Raw genomic sequence first — 26,864 nt, forward strand, 5'->3', positions numbered from 1 at the left:
GCCATTAGAGTTGGTCCTCGTCCAACATGACCGGTGCCCTTCTAAGAAGAGGAAATGTGGGGACAGACATGCAGAGGGAAGATGAGAAGACACAGGGAGCAGATGGCTGGCACAAAGCAAGGAGAGAGGTCTGCAACAGATTCCTCCTTTGCAGCTCCCAAGAGGAACCAACCCTGCCAATACCTCAATGTTGGACTAGTAGCCTCCACAACGGGGAAATAATAAATTTCTGTCCTTGAAGCCACCCAGTCTGTGGCAGTCCCAGCAAACAAGAACTCTGTGCAGGCTTCCCTTGCCCTGAGCACCTCCCACACTGCAGGCTGTGTCCCAGGCTTGCAGAGGAGGCTGGCGTGCCCCAGCCTCTCCCTCCCTGTCTGCTCTCAGGGCTCTTGTTGACGAGACCCTATTAGTGCATGTGGCTCTTGGGGCTTGATTTGGAACCCCACATCCTCTTCTACACCGTCAGTAGGCTGCCCTGGAATGTGATCCTGGCATGTCTTCCTCCTCAAAGAGCCAAGGCCAAGTCCCACTATCTTCTGTTGTCTTAATGACTTTCTATCTCATTAACCCATTTGTGCCTTGTCTGCCTGCAAAAGTATCTGGGCCTTCTGGTCTACCTTTTGTATCTTTGGAAGGAGATAAGGCTAGCAGCCAAACTTGTTCAATTTGGAACTACTTAACAAGCTCAAATATAGACAAAACAGCTGAAAGCTTACGGAGGAGATTAAGCTCAGCATGTCCATGCAGTGGGTTGGGTAGAATTTTGTGAAACCAGATTCCAGGTAAAGAAGCCGAAGCCTAGATCATGAGCTCACTTAAAGACATAGAATTGAGACGTGTTGTGTACATGTGCCAAACCCACACAGGAATTTAAACATAATGCCCTGAAGAACATAATGCCCCCCAAAAAATAATGCAATTTAAACATAATGCCCCAAAAAAAAGAAAAGAAAAAAAAATGAAGGGGATCAAGAGATGGGGGAGGCAGGGAAGGGAAAGAGGATGAAAAAACAAAGTAAGATGTGTTATGGACTTGTACCAACTCCCCACAGGAATGTAAACATTATGCTCTCCATACATGTACTAATAAATTAAAATTTAAAAATCTTGCCATCACTTCCAGGAGAAGTGCCATGACTTTGGAGTTCTTCAGTAGAAAAACAAAAAAGTAAAAATGTCTCCAGAAAAACCCAAATACATACCTTTTATGGTTGGACTCACTTTATTCTGAAAAAACTGCTTAGAACAGGAGAGTTAACATAGGTAACAGAATCAGAGATCCCATCCCAATACTGTCAATCTCAGAGTCTGTATTGGTCACTGGTATCCCAACTACCTCTCAAAGAATGAGGATTTGTTATGGCTTGTATCTAGATGTCCCCCCAAAACCTCATGCAGTCATAGGTGGGGCTTTTTCAGAGGTGAATCTACAGTGTGTGATTGATTCATGGTGCAGTGCTGGGATTAAGAGTGGATGATTATTACTCTGCATTGTTTGTATTGTTCTTACGCTATTTTGTAAATGGATGTCTGTTTGTTAATATGTTTTCCTTTTTTTATTTTTAAGATAAATTTTAAAAAGTGTGGATGATTATTAAAGCAGTTCACTGAGTAGTTTGGCACAGCCTTAATCCCAGTAGCCTGAATACAATACAAGGAACAGAAAGAGCCTTGTCTTTTCCCTTGCTTCCTTTGCTACCTTCTGCCTGCCGTGAACTGTTTCTCCTCTGTGACGGTCTATCACACTACCCTACCTTGGAGCTAGCCAACTATGGACTGAAACCTCTACAAACTGTGAGCTAAATAAACCTTTCTTCCTTTTAACTTTGGCTGTTGGATATTTTTGTAATGAAAGAAAGTAATCAAGACAGGATCTAAACTCATCTTACAGATCATCCTCAATCCACAGCCCAGAAATGACTCGACCAAGGTTCCTCAGCTGCTGAGTCCAATCTCTTTCCACTGGACTTTGAATCTGGACTTTGCTGGGTATGGTGGCGCACGCCTGCAATCCTAGCACTAGGGAGGCTGAGGCAGGAGAATCGTTGCGAATTTGAGACCAGCCTAGGCTACAAAGTGAGTTCGAGGCCAGCCTAAACTACATAGTGAGACCCTGTCTCAAAAAGACATTTAAGAAAAAGAATCTGGACTTTACTTCAGCTCTGCAAATGGCCTGGTAAGTGGATCTTAGACAACTTACATCAAATCCTTTGGTCTCTAGATTTCTCAATTAAACTACATTTCCCTTCTCCATGAAGAATTCTCAGGGTAGAATTAGTCACTCTCATGAAATTTAGTGAATGGCAACCAGGCGGGGGGTCTCAGAAAGAGCTGGCAGCCCTTCTCCTAAGCTCCCCTCCACTGGGATTCCTAAGGTTCCTCAAAGGAACCTTGCTCTCAGTGGAAGGGTGAGGGAAGGCCAGGTCAGCTCAAGCCTGTCCTCTACATTCTCCTGGTCACAGTGACATCTTAAAGATTTCTATAATTACCTCAGATTTGTCTTCACCCCCCTTTTGTCAGGGAAGATAAAATTTTATGGTTAAAACCTAAATGTGATCTGGCAAAGTCTAAACTCTGTTCTTCTCAATCTCATGAGTAGGTGGCCTCAGGCACTGTGGACTCTCAAAGTGCCACTTAGAGAATTATGAGAAGAGTTCTGTGCAAGCCAGTCATAAAATCTTAGTTCACTTACCCAGAAAGTTCCCAAAAGGTTAAAGCGAGGGCTTGGATTGGGATGCAGAGTTTATTTCTGAGAACGTGTGACTGACAAGCCCAAGGCCAAGATTTCTTCTCTTGGAGCCAATCTACTGGTGACAGGAAAAATCCCACCCTACAGTCACATCCTGCACTCCCCACCCACCCTGACCCCAGTCAGCTCTCCTTCAATTACCTGCCATTTGTCCCAAGGGACAGGAGAGAGGATGCACCCATACTTCCCCTGTGCTGGTGAGTGAGTGGGTGGGGTACAATTCAAGGTTGAACCACCACATGGAGATGTGGCAGACTTAGGGATCCAGGTTTGGCCAGATGTTTGGGGCTTGGGCCTCCTTGAACCCACAGAACCCAGTCCATTGCCTGGGATTTTATGAAAATTGTTCAAGCAATCTGTGCACAAAATTAGTAATGACCCTACAAAAAGGCTCAAGAATGAAAATGTCAAAGAAAAAGGTAGAGATAGTCCTGGCAAAAAAATCTGTTTGGGAGGTCTGAGGTAGGGGATTTCCTAGAAACACCTCTGACTGTGGAACTTTTATGTTCCTATCATACTGGTTAACCTAAGAGGACTCTTGGCATCGTAAGAAGCGGTGTTTTACTCTGCTGCCTGCAAATCCAACCTAGGGGTTATACAGGCAGTTCCAGAATTTGCTCACTACCAGGCCACTTACTATCACAAAATCAGAGACACATGCAGCTCCACTCCCTTGTGCCCCTTTTCCAGAGGGACTAGGCAAAGTGCATACTTATGCTCAAGGTTAAAGGGGGGCTTGAAGCAGGACCCTGAGAATACAGAAGTGATATAATTATGAGGTGCTCTATCAGCCCCTAGAGCTAAGATTAAATGGAAAATCAGTGTCCCAAGTGAAAAGATCTTATCTCCAAAAGCTGCCTGTCACCAGCAGCCACTCTTCCCCTGCTAGTCATAAGCACCTGGACACGCTGAGTGGTCAGGCCTGGAGGAAGTCTTAGAAACTGTGATTCAGCTTCTCTCGCATGGATGGAAATATGGAGGTCCCAAAAGAGAAGGGATTGGAGCACCCCTACCCCATGAGCTTGCTGTAGTACTGTGATTAGAAATTAGACCAAGATCTGCATCAGCTGAGACTGTAAGTCAGATCTCCTTCAAACAGATATAAATCTCACTACATTCCCCCATCAAATGTCAGTGTTTGCAGAATGAAGCCCAAGTCAATTGCATGGCACTCAAGGACCTACAGTTTAACCCCAGGCAACCTGTTGAGTCTCACCTCTCATTCCATGCCTTCCCACACCCAACCTGTGCCCAAGCTGCAGGGATAGTGGGTATCATACGTGCTCAGGTGACCAGTGGGCTCATAGCCAGAGCTAGACCTCACCACCATTCCTCAACATGCCCTGAACTTCCTTGCCTTCCTTCCTTTGCCTATGCTATTTCCCATCCAGAATGTCCTTCCTCCATCTCTACCATGAAAATCCTACTGAGTCCTGTGAAGATTCACTTAAAGTTTAGCATGTCCATCCCCAGAGCAGAATCCACACTTCTCCTGAGCGCTCCTCTGCACCTGGCACACAATGCTCTCATCGGCCCCATCTCACACTCCAGTTCTGGGGGAGATTCTCATTAGTTTTGTGTACACGCCCCTATCCACCCACCTCACATCTGCTCAGCTGGGAAATCCCTAGGGCAGGAACCATATCTTATTCATTCTTAATACTTGGCAGAGTCTGACACAGAGAAATGCTCAGTGGATATCTGTTTAATCAAATGGACACACAGATGGGAAACACCTGTCCTGGAAAATGTCTGCGATGACTCTAGGCTGAGTCAATCGAGCACCTCGTACCTACTTTTCATGAGTCCCATTTCACTGAGCTATAGTTCTTTACTTATGCACTGGGTTCTACAGTTTCTACCAACCCACCTGACTTGCCAGGAGATCAGGAACTCCACAGGGCAGTGATGATGTCTGATGAACCCTTCTTGCCTAGTATATACCTTGATGGATAAATAATAAAGAATGGATGCATTCCACCAATGGTAATAAGTGAGCCTATGCGGGCAGCTGCATCTGAGACACAATTATTTTCTACACATAAAATGAGCCATGTGTAGCTTTTCCACTCATTCAATGAATACATCTCCAGTATACAAATACAACAAATAGCAAAGCAGAAAGTTCCTGCTGGGCAGAGATGCTAAAGAATTACAAATATCTATTTACCACAGTTACGGAGCATGAGCTAGAAGATGAGTGTGGAATGTTTTGGCCACTCCTAAGCTTGCTCTGAGCTTACTGGTCACCCTGGGAGCTCTGTCCCATTATGCTTCACCCTGCTGGCCCTGGGCAACCCCAGAGGATGGCCACCCCTCATTCAGCTCAGACACAGAAAACATACAATTTGTCTTTGTTCGCAACAGAAATGAAGCAGAGGCTGGGCTTTCTGTGTCTTTGCCTTGTTTCATATCAATCTCCCTCCAATTATTAGCCCCTTCCTATGGGAACTGTGGGAGATGCCAATTTCATACTGATTCCGGATGCAGTCTGTTCTGTCTGACCTCACCGAGTCCTGGGGGATGTGTAAAGACCTGTGAAATATGTGGAGCTCATAAATCAATTCTGGCTGGGATTCTGCAAATGTTTTAGCTTGAGGGAGAGTTAGACGGCACTGACATAGCCCCCGAGCGTTACTGTCTCCTCCCCGACCGATGCAACAGCTGTCCCTGGAGTCTGTGGACTCTGGCTGCCTGGGGCAGGGCCCAGCCCTGGCTGTCCCCATCTCCCCTCTTGCCTGGCTTGGACAAGCTGGAGGGAAATGGGAGGTCAGTCCTTGACATTATGTCTGCTGTCTGAGGCTCTCCGGAGGGAAGGAATCCTGTGAATGTCCTTTCTCTGCCAGCCCCTAAGGAGATAGCCCATGACCCTTCTCTGAGCATGCTCCTCTGTGTCCAAGACAAACAGCTGCCTCGGGTTGGCTCTGGGGCCCCTGGAGCTACGTGAGGAGCTGCCCTGGTTGGCTATGGACACTTAGGGCCAGTCTCACCCAGGCAGGAAAACAAAGCTTTTGCTCCACGAGCCCCACAGGGTATGCCCTCAGGGACAGGACAGTGGAGGTGGGTCTCTGCAAGTTCACTGGACCTGAAGGTCTGTCCCTGGAATCATTGTCCATCAGCCCCTGGGCCAAGCTGTGCCTTTAATTCTGTTCAACTTTCATTGCACACCAGTAGTGCTTGGCACTAGGCCGAGTGTGGGCCAGATAGAGTGACCATCTCGGCTGTCCTGCTGCCCTCTCAGCATGCAGCACGGTGTGAGAGGTCCGTGGAGGGTGCACTTTTAATTCAGGATGAGAGGGCCAGTAAGGAAAAGAGTGAAGGCTGCCCTCTCACTTGCCTACACCCGCTCTCTCCTTTTATCCGTCTCTTCCCTCTTCCCCTTCTCCTTCCTCCCCCCTTCCCTTTCCCTCCCTCCCTTCCTTCCTTCCTTCCTTCCTCCCTTCCTTCCTTCCTCCCTCCCTCCCTCCCTCCCTTCCTTCCTTCCTTCCTTCCTTCCTTCCTTCCTTCCTTCCTTCCTTCCTTTTCACTCAACAATTATTCACCGAGTGCTCACTCTGCCCCACCCTGTGGATGAACAGTGCATGCTAGTGCCATGTCTGCATTCCAGGAATCCTCCACCAGGCACCTCACCCAATTCTCCCAAATGTCCCTCCACCCACCCCCAAGTAGAAAGGGTGAGAGCATGTGGGTACCTGCCTGTAAACACCTGTGCTGCCTGAAGCCCTGGCCTTTCTGCCTCCAAGTTCAAGGCTGGGGCTGGCTGCTGGGGGAAGGTTGTCTGATGAGGGACTGGCCCACCCCACCAGCACACCTCAGCCATATCCTGCAGGCCTGAGCACATGTGGCGCATGTACCCTATGGATCCAGAGAGGCTAACAGCCCAAGGGAGAGGAGAACAAAATTCTTTTCTGACTCCCAGAGACTAAGAGGGCCCCCAAAGCCTCAAGTGAGGTCTGAGCAGAGACTGGGAGAAATGCCATCATGGCCTTCTTAATGACACTTCCGTCAATAACAGACAGCATTTGGCCCCATAAGTTTATATCACCTGGTGATGCCAACATCATCTTACACTACGATACTCTCACAATGACAAAATCACCTAACAATGCATTTCTCAGGACTTAACCCTGCTGTTCAGTAACACATGACCTTCTCGGTATGTGATCCCAGCTGGAGGGGAGATCCCTCTCCTCTCCTTCCCTTCAGTGCTCCCTCCCAAATGTCCCCATCTAGAATAAGGAGCCAACACACACCTACCACACACCTGACCTGTGACTGGGCAGACACTGCGGAGATGCAAGGCAGGGTTGCTGCTGTTACAATACAAACAGATGCAAGTTTCAGGAGTGGGTGGGTGGGAAAGAGAGTAAGGTTGTTTAGGGAGTACAGACCAGACCATCAGATATGCAGTGTATCCTTTGCTAAATCACAAAGCAGCCTACAAGATAAGTACTGTATCCTGTTTTATGGCTAAGATGCTCAAAGGGTTTGAAGCCCTGACCCAGACAATATGCAGTGGTGGGACTGGAATGCAAGTGCTGGTGAGTCTAAAAGCCTGCACTCTATCAGGCGTGGTGACACATGCCTATAATCCCAGCACTCAGAAGGCTGAGGCAGAAGGACTGCCATGAGTTCGAGGCCAGCCTGGGCTACATAGTGAGTCCAAGGCCAGCCTGAACAGCATAATGAGACCCTGCCTCAAAAAAACCTACATGAATAAATAAATAAATAAATCTCACACTCTGTCCACTACACTGGGCTGTCTCCCAGATGTTCCCTGGTGGGATAAAACACTTACTCCAGGGCCTTTGAGAAAAGAAAGATCCTCTTTTCTTTTCCTAACAGCAGGAGTTATGATGTGGATCTATCAGGTGAAATTGCTTGCAACATCAGATATGGTTCCTAATTTATTATCCTCATGCACATTCTCCCTAAAACAAATGTTTTTCACTTATATGGTATTTTTACTTCCTTAATTCAGTCCTGATAGCACAAAGACATGTCCTTCCCATTGGTTTGAAATACATAAGGCTCAAGGGTCTGCTTGGAATTGGCCCTGATGCTTGCAATTATTTGCTACTTGGCAGGAAACAACCACCTCCTGTCCCCCACCAGATATGTCCTCCAGATCGGGTAATGCATCTAACTTTCCCAGAACCATCAGAAGAAGACCTGAATGGTACTGCTGTTAAAAGTCCACATTTCATCCATCCTTTTGCAACACTATTTATTTTTCTCACACAACTGGCTAATTCCAGAGTGGAACACAATTAAAAGAAACATGACCAGACTAAGGAATATAAGATGCAAGCCAAGAAAAACTTGTAGGTCATTGAGAAAATTGCCATGCTAGGCACCAGGGAGGTAACAGAGGGCCAGGAACATCCCATCTGAAGGTCCCCACCCAATACATAAGCCCAGGCGGTGCACTGGACCTCACCACTGACCATCTCTGATGAGCAAAGCCAGCTGCAGCTGGGATGGGAGGGACTTTCTCATAAATAGAGAATTGGCACCCACCCAGTAGAAGATGTCATTGAGCATGTGCACTGCTTGACACACATACATAGAGAGGAGCTACAATGCCTGAGCAGTCCAGGTGAGAAAGTGTTAACAGAAAATCCAGACTGTCTGGACACAGAAATTACATTCCCTAAAGACTGGGAAGATTTAGGATAGTAGAGCATTCAGGAGTTGGAAGGGACGTGAGAAATCATCTGGTGCTGGGAGCTTTGTGTGCTATGGACCTGTCTTGCAAATGAAGTTGATAGATGAACCTCTTTCTCAGAATAACCCTTCTAATGTATAAAATAAAAATTGTTAGATCACCAAGAAACCAACCATACTGAGAGACAGTTATCAAAATATTTTTAAAACAAATGTGATCTATAGAGAAGCATCTTTATCATATCTCAGATAAAAGATTAGGCATCAGATCTAATAGCTTCTGCAACTTTGAAGTAGGGAAAAACTTGAATGATATTTCAAAGTAATTCAAAATAGTTGGCATAGCAGCCCTAGTAAATGTCTAGGTCTCTCATTCATTCATCACAAGTCCTGCTATCAGTCGCATGTCATGTTGCCTATAGAATAGACAGGGATGTCAAATTTCAGTTAGAAGTTAGTGGAGGGGGAAATAGGAGCCCTGATTTATATCTACAAACGCAAGATGAAGACCCCCTAATATAATGCCGTCCCTTTTTCTACCCCTCCTTTCTATAGATTATAACACTTAGGTTAGAGAGCCCAAATAACTTTCTTAACGCCACACAGCAAATAAGTAGCGAATCTGGGATGCAACTCCCAGTCAGTAATGACATCTTATCTCTTCCCTTTACCACTCCAGTGTGCTGCCTCAAATTAGGCTTTAAAATGATCTCTTTTGGGGTTTTGTTTTTAAATGAAAACAACACACCCTAACAATTTCAAGCAATATAAGAATTAAGTGTAAAAAATAAAGTTTCTACCTTTCTTTAAATACAGTTCCTTCTGAGAATAGATGGATGGATGAGGGCCTTGGACCCACAGGACTGCAACATTACAATTGGGGGTGGGGGGCTCAGGCCTCCTAGATCTCTAAAGTGGGAATCTGAATTTCCCACTGAATGACTTCTTGGAGTCTTTCTCTGCTGAAGTCTCCTTGGAAGCACAAACTATCCCAGTTCCCACTACTGAAATGTGGCGAATTCAACCCTACACCCTCTAAAGACATGCGCTGTTAAATCTAGTTCCCGAGTGAAAGAATGAACGGTAACCAAGGAACAGGTCTAGGGGTTAGAGGAAGGGTAATAAGGGGAGATATGTCAAAATGAAATGATGAGATTTGAAATGACATAATCATCACGAAGCCTTGAGCATAAGTCAGCCTCTAGGTTATACAGTTTACATACATTATCCCATTTAATTCTCAAAATAGTTGGCATTGTCATCCATGTTCACAGATGGAAAAATGGAGTTCTAGAGAGAGTAAATCACTTTCTTACCCTTCCAGCCCATGATAAGGAGAGACCAAAGCAAGATGTAGCTGCCAGGGAGGGGGCTGCCTGCCCATGAACAAGTGTGCCAGGACCAGTTCGAGGACAGCTGGGCAAAGCCACCTTCAGAGCCCTTGGGTTTCTTTTCCTCCCCAGGCTTGCTTGGCCCCAAAGCCCTCAGCAGGGAAAGATCCAATCCCTCAGCTTCACACATTTTCCTGTGGGTCAGCCTAAGGGCTGGGTTTCAGGTTACAGCCCAAGCTTGAAGGCTATATGAAAAATAAAGAAAGAAGTAAAGCGAAGGCCACCCATTCCTCCCGCATTTGTGCTAACCACAGACCTGCCACACTGAGGCTGAGGTTTCTACGTGCTCTTGGCCTGTCTTATCCGGTTGGAACAAATGCCACATTGGGCTTGCTTCCCATGGTTTTGTTTCACAATTTAAATAAACTCAAGCTTTGCTGGCATTTCTGTGCAGATTACAAGTAAAGTCTCCTCAAGACTTCAAAGGCCTGTAACTAGGTTTGTACCCAGTGCAGTTTTAGGCCATTTTAAAGAATCAAGGTCTTCAGCACATTTTTGGGCTCTGTGAGCCTTTCCAGAGGTTATCATCCAAGACTCTATCAGCCTCCTCCACAAATCTTCCCAATTAGCACTCACAGGGGGATACTTTGTGTAGACACCTAGTATGGGATTTTCTGCTGTTATCTGCGATACAGGCATTGCTATATTCATTTTACAAATGAAGAAACAGAGTCCCAGATCTCACAGGTAGGAAGTAGCAAAGCCAAGGTTAAAAATTAAGGCCTACCTGATTTCTAAGTTGCAGCCCTTTTCAATATAGAGGTCTTCCTATCTCTGCCTTTTCTGTGGACCATCTGAAAGGCTGCCTTGCATTTCAGCTGCTTGTCTTGTACCTAATTTTCCTTCCTTGATCACAAGTTTTGGAGAGATCCCCATGGCCACCTGCTTTGTGCCTACACCAGAGCCTGGAGCCACCAAGGAGCTATATGAGCATCGGTTGACTAGATATTGGCCAATTTTCAGGGAAAATAACTCAAGAAAAAGCCTCAGGCCAGCTCCATCCAAAATGACCTGCGTGTGTTGCTTTCTGCCTGGTTGGTGCCCTGAGCAACAACAGAAATCCCTGGCCCAACAAGAGAAGAAAGATATTGCTCATAAGTTCACAAATGGCCAGAATTTCTACAGTTCCTAGTGGGGCCCAGCTCAAGGAAAAGACTGCTTTGAGCTGCAAAACATTACATGAGCCTCAGTACCTGGTAGAGCCCCTAAGTTTGCTGTTGTGCCAAGTTGATTAGCAGAGCCTGGAGGTTGGCATATCTACCCAGAAAGATGACACATTGAGCTCCAAAGGGGAGCAGTGTGCAGAGACAAGTGGAAGCCACATTCAGGGAACTTGTTCTCAGAGGCAGCATGTGGTAAGGGGAGGACCCCTGAGGGTGGGTTCAAATTTGAGGTACCTAGGCATTGCAGCTGTACCACCACACACACTCTCTAACCTTTAGCACCAACACTGCTAACCCCATCCTTCCCCCTGGAGGTTGGCATATCTACCAATGGCCAGAATTTGGTAGATAGTGTTAGCACCAACACTGCTAACCCCATCCTTCCCCCAGGAGGCTACTTGACCAACTCGGGACTCTTTGTGCACATTTGACTTGACCTTTTGTATGGGTCTTGCTTGGTGACATTCCCCTCCAGCAGCTTTTTCTTCTTTGGCGGTTAACAGTGTCTGTCTGGGTCCCCATCCAGACCTCCCAAGTGTCAAGGCTCTGGGTGACACATTCCATCCAGGCATGAGTGCCATCACTCTTGTGCAGCTGAACACTCTCAAGCCAAGCCGCCAGTTTTCTTAAAGACACAAAACATTCTTGGCTCATGGGCTGTGATTCTTGGGTCTTAGTTCCCCCTGTGTGTTAAAGTGTCCCAAATATTCCTGTTTTACATCTAGGTGATTAAGGACTAAAAGCTCAGGTCAAACGTTATTCCAGAGGGAGCCAGGTCTAGTTACCTACAAAGTAAAACTCAAACCAGAGAACTTGGAAAGGAAATCAGAAGTCCTCGGGGACTCAGAGCTCTGCCCAGCTCACAGGACCAGGGCACAATCTAATTTGGACACAGAAAAAGTAAGTTTCAGTGGAAGGGGTACCCTCTGCTTTCTCAAAGCAGATTCTTACACACTGTGGCAATGGGGAGGGCAAGAGATCCAGGATGCTACCTGTGAAGTAGTAGAACTGGATCAGGTGTCTAGGCTTATCACCAGTTTACCGAATCATAAAGGAGACACCATGACCATGGTTATACACCACGACCATGATGCCATCAGCAAAATCTCACATATGAGAAATTCTCCAGACAACTCAGCATCCTTAACAAAGAAGTGGTGAGGGAAACAAGACAGTTGGAGTGACAAGTTCAGACTTGGTAATCAAGACAAATGACAGATCTTACTCAGATCTGATTCAAATAAACTGATGGGGAAAATGCATTTATGAAACAATCAGGGAAATCTAGATAGTACTCAGATATTTAATAATGAAAAAGGATGCTTATTGACTTCTGTTGGTTTAATAAGAACTTGAGGGATTGATTTTGAGAGGTTTTAGTAAAGAATCTTTACCTTTCAGATTTAAGGATGAAGGAGGTTTGCTATAAATTAATGCACTAAATAGAAGGTGAAGAAGAATGAGACTGTGATTATGCCAAGAACTTGGGTGATAAGTGGGTAAATGTTCAGTATGTCCTCTCTACTTTTGCCCAGGTTCAAAATTTTACAGAACAAAAGTTTTCTTTAAGAATGTAACAATTTGCCAGGAGCACTGGCTTTAGCACCGAGTCTCTGAGAATTTGTGAAGAAACATTTACCTCAGTGAGCCTCAGTTTCCTCATCCAGAGCCTGAGTGGTTCAAGTCCTGGGCTGACCCCTCATTCTCTGTGTGACCTTACACAGGTTTTAAACTCCTCTGTGCTTTCATTTCCCCATGGGTACCACAAGAATAATAACAGTTCTACCTTGGAGGGTTGCGGGGGGGGGGGGGGACTAATGACATTCATTCTGTACAGTTTCTGGCACAGAAACACTATGTGTTGATATTCACTGTCACTCATTATTATTTTTGTTTTGATGGAAAGGAGAAGGCTCCTTTGGAGACGCTCTCCTCCCGTCCTAGAGTAATCAAAGCTTCAGAAATGATCTCCAGTTCTCCCCAGCTTACATAATGCTCAGCCCCTGCTTCTCCACATCAGAGCTATAGCCTGGGAAACATCACCTTCCCTTCCTTGGGGTAGAGAGAAAGCCGCTCTAGACTCACCTTCCTGTCTTTTCCCAATAGCCTCTGTCTCACTTCCTGGCTCCCCTACAGCCACTGCAGCCTCCTTGCCCAGCCCTAGTGCTTAGAAGGAACGTGGGTAGCAAGAGATTCGCTTCCCTTCCCATTCCTTCTCTAGTTCTCAGACCCTGACGCCATCTCTCTCAATGGTGAGAGGACCCTGGTGGTTAGATTTGAAAAGCCTCTGAAAGTCAGGAAGCATGGGGCGGAGTGAGGGGAAGTCAGAAAGAACCCAGACCTTGAGAATGCATAATGCTGAACATTTTGGAAATAGATGGGCCTGGTGCCAGTCCTCGCAGGGTGCCTAAATTCTATTCTTCCTACAAAACAACCATTATGAAGGCTCTGCACCCCCCATGTGACAGGTCCAGAGCCTCAAGTGGTATGACGTCAAGGGATCAGGGGATGAATAGTTTTCCCAGCCACGTCCTTAGGGCAAGGCCTGAAATTCTGTAATGAGGTATGTGGAAAGGAAGGGCGCTCTGGGGAGCCCCAAGGCAGTGCCTGCTGTTCTACAAGGGTTTTGGCGGGATGGCCCGGGACATCAGCCAGAAGTGCTACACCATGCCTAGCTGAGCCTTCCCCCAAAACTGGAGTACCTCCATAGCGTATCATGCTCTGTTCCTCAGTTCTACATAGGAACATGAGGGACTGGTGACTCTGATTAGGTGGCCCCCGTGTGACATCCCCTGAAAGTACAGCATTGCTCCCCCCTCTGTCTACCTCTGCATTTCCTTTTGATATCAGAGTTTCTTTCAAATGGGAGAGGTCATGCCATTCAGTTAGGACAATGTTGCCTGGCAGTTAGGACAGTTGGACTCACAGCCAATCTGTGCAGTTGGCTAACTAGTTGGCGTCCACATTGCCCTTTTCATAAAATGAAGAGACTGAAGTTGAAGATTGTTAAAAGGTCCTTCTGATTACAATGGACTATTGTGCTGTGTATTATAAGGAAGTATGGTACTATGTTGGCCCCCAAAACTGCAGGGGTGTGGCTTGATTGGGTCCCATGCTCTTTCCCCTGGTACACGTCACCCTTCAAGGTAGACATAACAGCTTCCCCATCATATTCAGTCTATGTGTCTGTCTCTGTCTCTGTCTCTGTCTGTCTGCTCTCTCATCCTCACATGTCTGCACACACAACCACACCCTTTGAAACTAGTAAGAATGCAAAAACTTTGGGTTCAAGTGAATCCAATTTTCCCTGATGTCTAAAGGACATTTGTTTGCATGTTATTTAAATGTATTCAAATGAAGATGCACATGCATGTGCCTAAACATATAAAAGAAGTTATCATCAACAGTCTTTATAACTGCTGGTTATATCCAACATCCTGGAGTTCTGAAGCCAACAAAATTCCACCAAGAGAACCAATGGTCTCCCACACTAACTTCAGTTTATATTTATGTTTCTCACATTCCTTTAAACTGTCTATTATGGGTGCCTTATATTACTCAAACCGTATAACAGGATATGCATGCCACTTATAAATATGCACAAAATAGGGATCTAGGGTAGGTTAAAAAAGATTTGGCAGATGGGTTGCAAGATCAGAAAAGTTGGGAACCTTCAACCTGGACCATCTCCCAAAGCTGCAGATATCTCCAAGGTTCTGATCTTACCACAGCCAAAGGGCTCAAGAAGGATCCCATGGAGCTCTCCTTAGGCCACACTGGTCAATACAGCCTAAAGCACTCTAGGGCACTGGTCACCCTTTACAACCCCTCAGTGGCTCATGGCATATGGTGCCCACTTCTTCCCAGAGGTCCCAGCCATGAGGTTCCTTGTGGCCTAAGAACCCTGGCTCCCTGGCTAGGAACCCACCCTTTTCTAGAACAGTCGGTGTTACAGGCCCTCAAGGCTCCCACGGGAATACAAGCTCCACTCCACCTCCGGAGACAGAGGTCTGGACCTTTCTAGATCTCTCTGGGATTCACTTACCAAGTTTGACCAGACAGATGGATTTGCTATTTAGCTGAGAAAATCTGAGCGAAGTAGGTAAATAGAGAGATGATATGAAATAGAAACATAGAAAGAAAGAAAAGAAAGAAAAAACGAATTCATTTTCTGGAGAACTGGAAAGGAAGCAGCAAACTCATCTCATAAGGCAGGAGAGGACCAGAGACTTGGGCTGCAAGATGAAGGAAGTGTGTAGACAGGAGGCCACTGTCCCACTGGTACGTTGCACGGCAGCTAACACCCATGGGGTAGATGTGTGGATTCAGACAGCGCCTTCACCAGCACAATGGGGAGGGAGGAAAGACAAGGCTACTCACCCACACACTGGTTGCTTTCATCCATCTGGTATCCAAAGCGGCAGACAACAGGCCTTGAAATTGTGGGGTAGTTTGAAGCTGATACTGGTGGGGCAGCTGCTGGGTATGGACCTGAGTAGGGGGTTGAATAGGGATTCGAGTAGGGCCCTCGATACACTGGATTTGTTCGGGGGATGCACAAATACCCGCCGTTCTGGTTGACACACATCATGTCTCCTCGGCAGGCCTCGGGGATGGTCCGGCATTCGTCAACATCTGCAGAGGCCACAGAAAGCTGAGCATTAGTGCCCCTGACCACGCTGAGCTTGCACACAGATAAGCAGAGCTTGGTACCCAGGGCAACACACCCGCACACACCCGCCAGCCTCTGCTCTGGCTGGTGCTGGCTCATGGCAGGCAGGCGCTCCTAAACATTGGCTGAACTGAACCAAAGGGATCTGTGTAACCAAAACACCAGCCATTGAAATACCACTATCATGATTTTGGGCACATCACAAAACCCTGTGCTATCATTTGTTTCATCCTTTTCTTTAGATGAACCCATATTGGAAAGCCAAGCAAATGTATTTTTAAAATCTTACAAGAGTATAGCAACTGAGGAATACACTAACTACTATAAATAAAAGGTGACAGTAAAAATAAGAATATAGCTATTAAGATAAAGAGGGGTTAGCTGTGGAGGTAAAGACACATCCAGTAATCTTATTTGTACATACTACACTCTGAAAACAAATGGGAAGGGGATAACGAGACCTTTGCATCATGTAAGCCAGTATGTGGCAGAGAGCTAGTAACTTGCTAAGAAAGCAGGGTTTGTTTTTCTTTTCTGGTACTAAGGATTAAACCCAGGGCCTTTCCACTGAGCTATACGCCAAACCTTTTTAATTTTTTTTAATTTCAGACACCAAGCCCCTAAACTGCCTAGGCTGGGCTTGAACTAGCGATCCTCTCATCTCAGCCTCCCAGAGCGTTGGGACTATAAGCAGTTACAAGGTCTTACTTCTGCTCACACTGGGCCAGCACTGGGCCTATGTACAGCCAGGCTGTGCTCTGCTATCTGTACCTAAAAAGGGAGAAGTGGCTTTGCTAGGGAGAGATAGGAGAGGCTGAAATCTGGCTCCATTGAGCAGCAAGCCTGGCTCCATGTGCCGGTCATGTGGGCCAGAGGCTGCGGGGAAGAAGAGGCCTGGATCCTGACAGCTTATCCCACCATCTCACCTCTGCTGAGAAACTCATAGCAACTCCCACCTCAGGAAAGAGGAATGTTGAGGCTCAGAACGCACCTGCCTGTTCTCAAGTTAAAATTGATGAACCAGGAAAGGAGGTTGCGGCCCCTCCCTCGCTGTGCCTGGGCACCGCCTCAAATCAAAGTGCTGTACTTTAAATCCAAGTGTAGGCTCTGACTCCTCAGGCAGGGTTTTATCCTGAAAACCATCTCTCCCCGCTCCATGTCTTGGCTGACATGAGCTCAGGGAAGACAAAGGACTTGGCCTAAATCAAATACCTATAATTAAAAAGCTAAATACTTCCCCAGTGTGAGCCAAAGCAGCAATATGGGGCTACCTATTCTTAGGTACTCTGCACTCCCTCAACAACACACTATTCTGTGCTCTAAGCATCCTTCCTACCCCTGCTCTTTGCTTATGCTGTTCTTTCCAGCTGGAATGCCATCTCCCAGGACGCTACTCGTCCTTCTGTGCCCAAATCACATGTGATTTCTATAACTCTTTTTGACCCTGCACACAAAGTGTCACTCTGTCCTCTTTTGCTTTGACTTCTATTTGGCAATGACTTTATTCCACCAATCTGTGCCAGGGCTCGCTGTGTCTAAGTCCTCCCCCACTAGAGGGTGTGCTAAGCAGATGTCCCACCCTCCCAGTGGCTGCTCCTCATCCCTGGAACCTGTCACCTAGTGAAGGAAATTAAAGCAGCAATGCTATCCAGGTTGCTAGTCCTGGGTATTGAGAGTGGGAGCTTACCCTAGATTGTGTAGGTAGACCCAATGCAATCACATGAGTCTTTGAAAGTAAAAGAGGCAGAAATGATCAGAGAGATGCTATGAAAGAAAAAGAAGAGACTCAAAGCAGGAGATGTGATGGCTCTGAAGACAGAGGAGGGGCCGCCACCCAGGGAATAAAGGCAGCTTCTAGAAGCTTCAGAGACCCTCAGCTGACAGCCAGCAAGGAAACAGGACCTTCAGGTTCACTGGGGACAGGATCCATTCTCTGACCTCTCACAGTGCTTAGTCCGGTGCTCAGCACAAACAAGGTGATCAATAAAAGGGCATCATTGGTCTCAATCCCTTCATCTCACCCTTGTTCTTCCATGGGAAGAATAAAGATTTGACAGTAGTGGACAATAGCCAAGGAACAAATGGCCCTGTGATTGGGCTGTCATCAAACGTCCCACCCCAGCAAGGGATCTGCATGGCTCATACCTAAACACTGTCCTGTCTGGCGATCCAGGTCAAAGCCGTTAGTGCACTGCTGCTACAGGGAAGGAGAGAAAAGAAACACGAAAGGTCATTGCACTTGTTTCTTTATTCTAAAAGTATCACTGCTACATTTCAGAAAGTTTGAACAATGGAGTAAAGAAAAAAGGCATTCATAATGCCAGCACCTGTATTATAATCATATTTGTTCTTCTCTTCAAATTTCTCACAATCATGCACTTACACTTACTTAGTGTTGCTTTTTTAAACTCCCTGAGCTCCTGCTGCCTAAGCCCCACTTTGAGCAGGTAGTAGCTGGGCCTTTTGATGCCCTAAATAGGAACAGCAGCAATGATGACATCGGATATGTACAACGTAGCTCACGTTCATCCCCTCTCTGGGGATGGAAAGGGCAAGTTTCAAGGGCAAAGATTCTTTCTTTAGGTCCAGTTTAACCTCTGCTGCTTTGTACCCGATGAAATACTTTGTCCCCTGTGAAATCCTCTCTCTGATTCTCAGTCCTGGACATACAATAATAGCTACCTGCAGGTGAAGTCAGTTTTCTAGCTAGGGCCAGGGAGGTTTAATCTCAACAGGACAATTACATAAAGATGCTTCCAGAAAGAGGGAGATCTTACAACCCTCCAGGGTTTTGGGCTTTACACAATTAACTACAGCTATATTTTATACACTTTTAAAAAGATGTCTGGAGGGCGGACAGTCAAAGAGCCCTTAAGAAGGCCCTGAAGCCTGGCATTTCATAGGAATGAGCTCAGTGTCTGTGACTGCGGGACACAGCTGTTATCCCTTTGTCTTCCTCCAGCTTCAGTGGTTGGGATCCCTGAGCTGTGGTTGATGATAGAGATAATGGATTTGGTCTATACTGCTGGAGAGGTTCAAGAGTCCCAGGAACAGAAGAGGCAGAAGGCTGTGGGATAAAGCAGGATCCAGCCCTGCTCTGCAACTCAGTGCTAGAGTGGGTTCAGGGCAGTGGTCGACCTGGCTTAAAATTCCCAATCTAGCCCCTACTCATTGCATAAGTTTTCTATGTCTCAGTCTTCCCATCTGTAAAATGGGAATAATAGTATTTCCTCCTAAGGGATAAAGACCAAATGTGTTACCATATGTGCTAGTATGGCAAACACCATCCTATGACACTGCCCTCCCTGGCCTAGACATCTTCATCTGCTCCTCACAAAACAGGATTTGAAGACTCCAAAGTCCCTCTGAGACAGAAAATTCTTTGTTATTCTTCCCAATATTCTGCCCACAGTTCTCAAGGGCTAACCTTTATACTGAGCCTAACCTCATCTGTCCCTTGCTTTCAATGGGGCTCCAACAGGGGTCCCAGCCCAAGGGTGCTCTCCAGTCCCTCTGCATTGTGGGATATCTGGATAACCTTCACTTCCTTGCTTTACTTGCTTCCACAGGAGACGTCGACCTGGGGACACCCAGACCTGCGGGATGCATATGCAGGGAGACCAGGGGCACTATCATCCAGAAACATGACAGCACATTTTAATTTTTATGATTGAAGATGAATTGAGTCCCCTGAGGGACACAAAGGGGGCAGCAGGATCTAATAAGTTTCTAACTGGAAATCAAGGTGCTGAGTTACATGTCCAGCCCTGCCACTTAGAAACGACTTCACCTGGGCCAGTTTCCACTTTCCCGAGCCTCCGCTATCACCTCTATACAAGGAAGAGCTCCGATTAGGTCAAGTCCCTCCCACCTCTACAACCCTGCGATTCTAAAGGGTGGCCAGACTCCCTCATTCTAGTTTTTAAAACACGTTCTAGATAGCTTAAAACAAAATCTTACCTGTGCATTCCCAGGACTTGGAAGACAGAGAGCCAGAAAGGTAACGGTGAGTAGCCTGCGAAGGTGAGAAACTAAATGTAAATCCCAAGGCATATTTGAGTTTGGCGGGCAGCATGGATCTCATGTTATCATGTTCGTGCATGTGTGCATGTGCGTGTGCATGTGTGCGTGTGTGTGTGTGTGTGTGACTGGAGATTGAATCCAGAGCCTTCACACTGGCCTACATCCCCAGCCTTAATTTTTTATTTTGAGACAGAGTCTAAGTCACTGAATTGCCCAGGCTGCACTTAAACTTGCTACTCTCCTGCATTAGCCTCCTAGAATTCCAGGATTATAAGTATGTACCACCACACTGGGCCTGTCCTGCATTTTTAATGGTAGCTTCACCATGTGTTCGTGGTGGGACAGGGTATACTGTAGAGAAGACAAGCACCCTTCCAGATACCCTAACCATGCCTGACAGAGATGTTTCTCTTCTAGGTCACATTTTTTAAATTTTTTAATTTTTTAAATTTTTTTCGGGTACCAGGAATCAAACTCACGACCTCACGCTTGCCAGGCAGGTGCTGTGCCGCTGAGCTAAATCCCCAGCCCCTAGGTCACATTTTTTTTAATAAAGGGTTTTGCCACTCAAAAAAGTCCAAACCCAACTCTGTGGGATGCACAAGGCTCTGGCCTGTTTTCTGGGTCTTTCCTCCTTGGGCAGGAGACCAGCTGATCTTTGAGCATCTCTATTCTGAAGCAAGTACAAAGCAAACAAGCCATCAAGCCCGAGCCATGGAAAGTGGAAAATGTGAGCATGAGGGAAACTGGGAACTCTGAGTTCTACTGAAGCACAGGGTCACAGAAAGTCACTTCTCCTGAGTTATGAGCCCTGGGCCCACACAGGTAAGAATCCCCAGTCACCAGATGGCCCTGCTCCCCATTGCCAGCCCTAGAATGCGGCCTCAGATCCTGGTGGAGGTGGGGACTAGGAAGCCGCACTGCCCAGAGAGAGGACAGAGTGGGAGACAGGAGGAGGAGCCGGCTCTGAGTCAGGCCTGTGCTGCCTCTAAGCCTCTCTGCGCCTACCTGTGATTCAGCCCCTCACCACTCCCAAGCTTCTATCAGTAGTGCTGTGGTCGCTGAGACCCTTCCAAAACACAGCCTATACCACCTCACCTTCATGAAAGTGACTATTTAAAAAAAAAAAACATAAAAAATAACAAGTGATGGGAAAGATGTGCCACTGACACTGGAAGCCCTGTGCACGGTTGGTGGAAATGTAACCCATGGTGGAAACCAGGGTGACAGTTCCCTCCAAAATTAACCATTAAAATCACTGCATGATCTAGTGAGTCTACTTCCGGGAACACAGCCAGAAGAACTGAAAACAAGAGGTGGAAGGGATATTTGTGCACCTGTGAGCACAGCACCAGTATTCACAGTAGCCAAAGGACTGACCCAGTGTGAATGTCCGCTGATGAATGAATGGCTAAACAAATCGTATGAATACACATGTATTATTCAGGTTTTAATAGGAAGGAAATTCTGAAACATGACACAGCATAGACAAACCTTTGGGATATTAAGCTAAGTGAAATAAGCTACTCAGAAAAACGACCAAACATTGTAGAATTCCACTCACCCATAGCACCCGGGATTGTCAAAAACACCAAAGACAGAAAGCGGGATGGCGGTCAAAAAGAAAGCAGGAAGGGGAAATTATTGGTTCACTGGCACAGAGTTTCAGTTTTGCAAGATGAAAAGAGTTTTAGAGATTGGTTGTTTAGCAAAGTGAATGGATACAACACTACTGAACTGCACACTTAAAAATGTTAAGATGTCAAAAAATACAAAATCTATGCAAATGCAGAGCTTGACCAAGTGCTATTATTATTTGATTTAATATCAGTTCAGCTGAGCAGCTCTTATTTGTGGCATAGCATGAGGAAGAAGAGCTATAAAACTATGCCCAAATCACTACCATCTTAGCGGTTTGGGGAGTGGCAGGAATCAAGGTCTACACACTTTGGTAAGAGCACTGCTAGAATACCCCTACGTGCCATGACAGCTAGGCTGGGGGTAGTTACAGGGCAGTAAGGGGAGACTTCCTGGGGGAAGCCACCTTGAAGGTTTCTTCAATAGGCAGTAGACCTGGGGACCAGGCTGGACGGGCAGCCTGTTACTGCCAAGGTGCACCATCACTTTATAATCTCTTCTTTTACAGAATTAAAGGGACTCAGCAGATTACACAACTCACTCACACCCATATCACCTGGCTCAGGTGAAGCAGCAACTCTGGGCACTTGAAGTGTCCAGAGTTAAGGTGACATCCAGAGAGAACAGAGCCCAATGTGGTGCCAGTGCATGCAAGTCCACTTCCTCCATCTAGTCTCCAGTCCAAAGCAGCAAGACCTTGAGCATCTACAGGTTTTCGTGTTATCTAAGCGCCTGTGCAAGCCAGGTTCTGTAACACTGGAGACAGCTCTGACCTTATAAAGTGCAGAGCCAAATCCGAGGGCTTTCTGATATTTGCAAGGGCCAGAATTCTATCTGGAAGGAATGAAAGAACAATAACATTTATTTTCCAGTCTGTATATTATGAATTTCAATGTTTTCCTGTTTCTTCACATGAAGTTTCCTTTTGGATGGTTATAAAATCCTGTCTCGTTTATGTTGGAGAGAGAACAGGCTGAGTGCATGCAGTGGACTTCAAGAGCTGGTGGAAAGGGCGTGCTAACCCTGGCTCTGCCCCTACGCCTTCTCCCCCATTCCCCTTGGACACAGACAGCCCCAAGCCCAGCCTCCTGGAAGCGCCATGGCTAGGTCCTGGGGTCCAAATGAGCTCCAGGCTACTGGGAAGTGTTTCTAAAATGAAATAATACTGAGGCACTGCGGGTCCCACGGCATCGCAGATAACTGCATCTCATCAGGAAAACCCTAGAAAACATCACAAATAGCTGTATTTTGTCAGAAAAACCCTAGAAAATGTGAAAAATACTATAAACTATAGTTAGTACTGGGGAGGAAGGGGAGTCCATGCTCCAAACTGGTCCCTGAAACTTTATATCAGGTGGGTTCCCCCATTTTATGCACCATCCTAAAATACAAGGGAAGTTGGGAAGATCAAACAAATATCTGGACTGTCTGTCATTGATGTATTGGTCTCTAACCTAGGACAACATTATTACAGCTTAGTTTTCAGCATACGTGCACACGCGCACACACACGCACACACACGCACACACATACACACGTGCACACACACCCACGCACGGTTAATTTGTGTGAAGCAGCTATGTGTTCCAAGCTCTTGCAAGATAAAGGCTGCGCAGATGTCATGTAGATAAAGTTCTGCAATGTTTAAGGATTACTTGAGTGGAATTGCAATTTCCGCAAAGAAGAGCAAAACATTTGCTTACATGTATCTCTGTCTGCGGTCCCCGCTTTTCATTGGCTCGAAACTTCTGGGTCCCATGCCCTCGGTGAATCCCACACAGACATAGAGTAAATCCAGCCCACGAGTTCAGCTTGCCCAGCAGCCGTTGCAGCAAAGCAGTTGCTAATACTCCATCTCCCAAATTTAAAAAATGTATTTTTTAAAAAAACCTGTGTACAAAGTTGACGTCCTTTCCAAAAAGAGGAATAAAGCACTGGATTCTCTTCAGACCGCTCTCTGGGTCCTCTCTCTCTCTCTCTCTCTCTCTCTGATGCTGACTTCTGAAACTGTTAGAAAATCCCAACTCTCAAAAGAAACTTCAAGATGGAAATTACAAAGGCGCAGCTTTTTATAATTAACAATGTCATTGCATCACTAGCAATGCCTTTTCCAATACCCTGACATCGCCTGAATCGCAGCCATAGACATTTTCCACCCACCAGGGTTTTGGTAAGATTTCCAGACCCTGCCGAGAAGAACCTACCTTCTTAATCCTGGCATGTCCAAGATGCGCGGGGAGAAGAGGCAGCGGGAAAGAAGGAGCTGGCGGCGGGACGCGCAGAGGAGCTCCGCTGGCCGGCGGGGCTCCCGGGGACCCTGTTCCAGGCAGCGAGCAGAGGCGAGGGCTGGGGAGAGCCGGGTGCTTAGAGCCGCTGCACAGCCCTCGCGGAAGCACCTGGTTTCGCTTAGCCCTCTTCAGTAATTCAGCATTAAACCAATTGGAGGAGGAATGTTAAAAATGAACACTTCATTTTCTAAGTATGTTAAACAATGCAAATGGGGCCTCAGTCTGGACACAGCTGGTTCAGATTACAGCGCTCACCAACTGGCTAGACTCCTCACAACAATCTTGGGGCGTCTGCCAGGGCCATGTGCTCTGCGCCGGGAGGGGAGCCCGGTCCTGACGCCCTCGGCAGCGAGCACGTTGGCTGCAGGAGCTGGGCAGGCAAGTGCAGGGTGGGCAGGGTGGAAGGGCACAGACCCCCGACCTCCCCACCCCGGGTGGGGTACAGGGGAGGGGTAGGGCGCTCGCACTCCCTAACTGGCCCCTGGACGCAAGGAGGAGCCGTCAGTACTGGGACTAGAGTGACCTGAACTCATGACAGGTACAGCTGCAGGGGACAGAAAAATAGAAATGACTGGAAAATCGCAGTCCACTGAGCCGAGGCTGGGGGCAGGTGACAGGGGACTTCTGGTCGCCCAGGGGCAGGGGTGGGGCCATAAGAGGACGGGAGGCTGGAGTCTCCTGATAGGAAGGCTTTCGATCGATCGTAACGAGGGCATCCTTTCTCTGCTCCGGTCTCCTCATGCTCCCTGGCATTTCTTGCTTAAATTAAAAGTGTCCCTTGGCTTGAAAGTGATTTTGACAAGTAGGAAACTGATTTGAAAAAGATAAATGGAAAAGGCAGAATAATGAAGGATAACACGTGAGCCCTGGGCTAAGTCCTTTACGCTGACTGTATTGGTGGCTCCAAACTGTTCCTTTTTCTTTCTTCAGCGTTGGGACCGCTCTGTCAAACGACATCATACTAAAGAGGCTAGTCTATAAAAGACGTAATCGGGCTGGCTATAGTCCGAACCCCCCTTTCTTCCTGTATCTTCTCCTGGATCCCTCAAAGTCCCTAGCTACAGCTGAAAAAGCACACAGGATGTTCTCTCCTGGCCAGTATTCCCTGCAGTAGGAATTACCTCCACTGCCTTAGAGGCGGGGATAAGAGAGGTTAGGTAACTTTCCCATGATCCACACAGCTATTCACTGATGCCGTTGAGCCTCTAGGTCTACATATTGGATACAGCCTTCTCAAAGGACTTTTTTGGGGGAGGGTTAAACAAGTAGGAGCCTACTCTACATACAGCCTTCTCAAAGGACTTTTTTGGGGGAGGGTTAAACAAGTAGGAGCCTACTCTACATACAGCCTTCTCAAAGGACTTTTTGAGGGGAGGGTTAAACAAGTAGGAGCCTACTCTACAAATGCATTAGGCTGAACAAGAGCAGAATGCCGATAGTTGCTGAGTGTTCGTTAAACTATTCCATTTACTTTGTGTGTGTTTGAATTTTCCATAGTAAAACAAAGTTTAAACTACATTTTATTTATAAAGCTGTTCGTCCTTCCCATTGCTTGTAGTAGCGAAAGACTATAGGCTTAGGGTCTAGCAATAAGGCACAGTAGAGTTAAATTTCAACATGGACAATAAGGTGCAGCCATTTTCTAAAAAGTTAGACACAGAGGCACATATGGGTTAATTCTCTTTATATAGAATGTGAAGTGAGGTAGTCACTGAGAGGGGACACACAGGGTCTTCCAGGTGCCAATAATATCTTATTTATTAATCAGGGTGCTTTTTACAGATCATGTGTAGATCTGGGATTCCTGAAATCTTGTGTATAGCCATGGAGAAAAGACCGAAGAGGTTCTTTATGCAAATATGGACGGATTTCCAATTTATTTTACAGGTCAAAAGTGGTATCTTGGTTATTTCACAGAGATTAATCTAATAGTGTAAAAAGTGTCATATATCAGTTAAAGCTGTAAGTGTGAAAAGTCAGAGGTGGAACTGTGCATAAAGCACATACCATTTGCTTTGGAAAACACAGATAAGCAAATTGTTGTTTGTGCGTGGAAAAGACATCTACTGAAAGATACACAAAAACCATTGCATTGTTCATCTTAGTCAGCTCAGATGACTATAATTAATTATCATAGGCTGGGTGGCTAAACTCACAAACATTTATTTCTCACACTTCTGGAGCCTGGAATTCCAAAAGGTCAGGATACCAGCACAGGCAGGGCCTGGTGAGGGCCTCCTCCAGGTTGTAGGTGGCCTTCTTCTCATTACGTCCCTATGAGGTTGAAAGAAGGAAATTGAGGTCTCCTTTTCGAGGACCTTAATCCTGTTTGTAAGGGCTCCACCCTCATGATTTAATCCCCAGCTAAAGGCCCCACCTCCTGATATCATCCTACTGGGGATTAGGATTACAACATATGCATTTTAGGGGAACAAAATAGTCAGTCCATAACGGTCTCCTAGGAAGGGTAGGGACCTGGAGAACAGATGTTGCGGGGGGAGGAATTTTCTTTTGCTGCTCATTATTTGGTGTAATTTCAATTTTGTACCATGTATGTGTGCTAGCTTTTCAAAATATGAGATTAAGTTAATTTACAAATATATTATGTTGGGGCAGAGGGACTTTTAAATTACTTTGTCCAATTGTTTCATGGGTACTATCAACCTTGCTGCAGGATAGGAAGGGAGAGCAAACCAATATGCCTGTTTTCTACATGAGCAAATTGAAGACTTTGAAATAAAAATTGTCCAGGGACCCTCTTGGACTAGGGACTATCTCTGTCTTAAAATTTTGGGGTTAGATGGTGGGGGAAATAAGAGTTGCCATAAAATGGGGGCTTGAGTCTTGCTTTTGCCACTTACCATTTGGGTAACTGGGCAAGTAATATAATCTCTTCACATCTTGGTTTTCTCATCTGTAAGATGGAAAAAATATCTGCCTCTCAGGGTGGTTGTGGGAATGAAATGTGTTAGTATCCTCATGATTGTCACTGTGTCCAAAATCCCATTTCTTACACTAAATATATTTACTCAGTAGTACATTATCCACTTCCCCAGAGCAATCACAATCTCACAAAGTAGCACAAACATTCGTGTCATGAGCTGAACCCAAGTCTGCTTCCCTCAGTGCACCTTCCCCTGGGCCCTAATTCCCCCCTTCTGCAACCACAGGCCACTCCCTCTTCCATGACAGGCTTCCTGCTTCTGAGAAGCTCCCCTGGTCCACTAACAAATGTCCTGCTAATGTCAAGTTGCATGTTATCTACAGTATTCC

General features: G+C 46.3%; 1 protein-coding gene across 4 annotated transcripts in view; it reads right to left on the reverse strand.

Annotated features, from left to right (window-relative positions):
- Fbln5 (fibulin 5) overlaps window positions 1-23,884 on the reverse strand; it is a 70,718-nt gene extending 46,834 nt beyond the window's left edge. Inside the window, exons 1-4 of one of the 4 annotated variants that reach the window (XM_005390311.2) lie at window positions 23,508-23,884; window positions 19,603-19,657; window positions 17,788-17,836; window positions 15,351-15,605 (exon numbers count right to left, since the gene is read on the reverse strand). In XM_005390311.2, coding sequence (XP_005390368.1) covers window positions 15,351-15,605; window positions 17,788-17,836; window positions 19,603-19,657; window positions 23,508-23,524 — 376 coding nt within the window. In that variant the 5' untranslated portion in view covers window positions 23,525-23,884. Of the gene's footprint in view, window positions 1-15,350; window positions 15,606-17,787; window positions 17,840-19,602; window positions 19,658-23,006; window positions 23,275-23,507 lie in introns of those variants that run through there. The other 3 variants (XM_005390310.2, XM_005390309.2, XM_005390308.2) reach the window with 3 other exon arrangements.
- Between the last annotated feature and the right edge of the window lie 2,980 nt (window positions 23,885-26,864).

The sequence above is a fragment of the Chinchilla lanigera genome, unplaced genomic scaffold (genome assembly GCF_000276665.1).
Source record: "Chinchilla lanigera isolate Chin_1 unplaced genomic scaffold, ChiLan1.0 scaffold00037, whole genome shotgun sequence".
Lineage (NCBI taxonomy): Eukaryota > Metazoa > Chordata > Mammalia > Rodentia > Chinchillidae > Chinchilla > Chinchilla lanigera.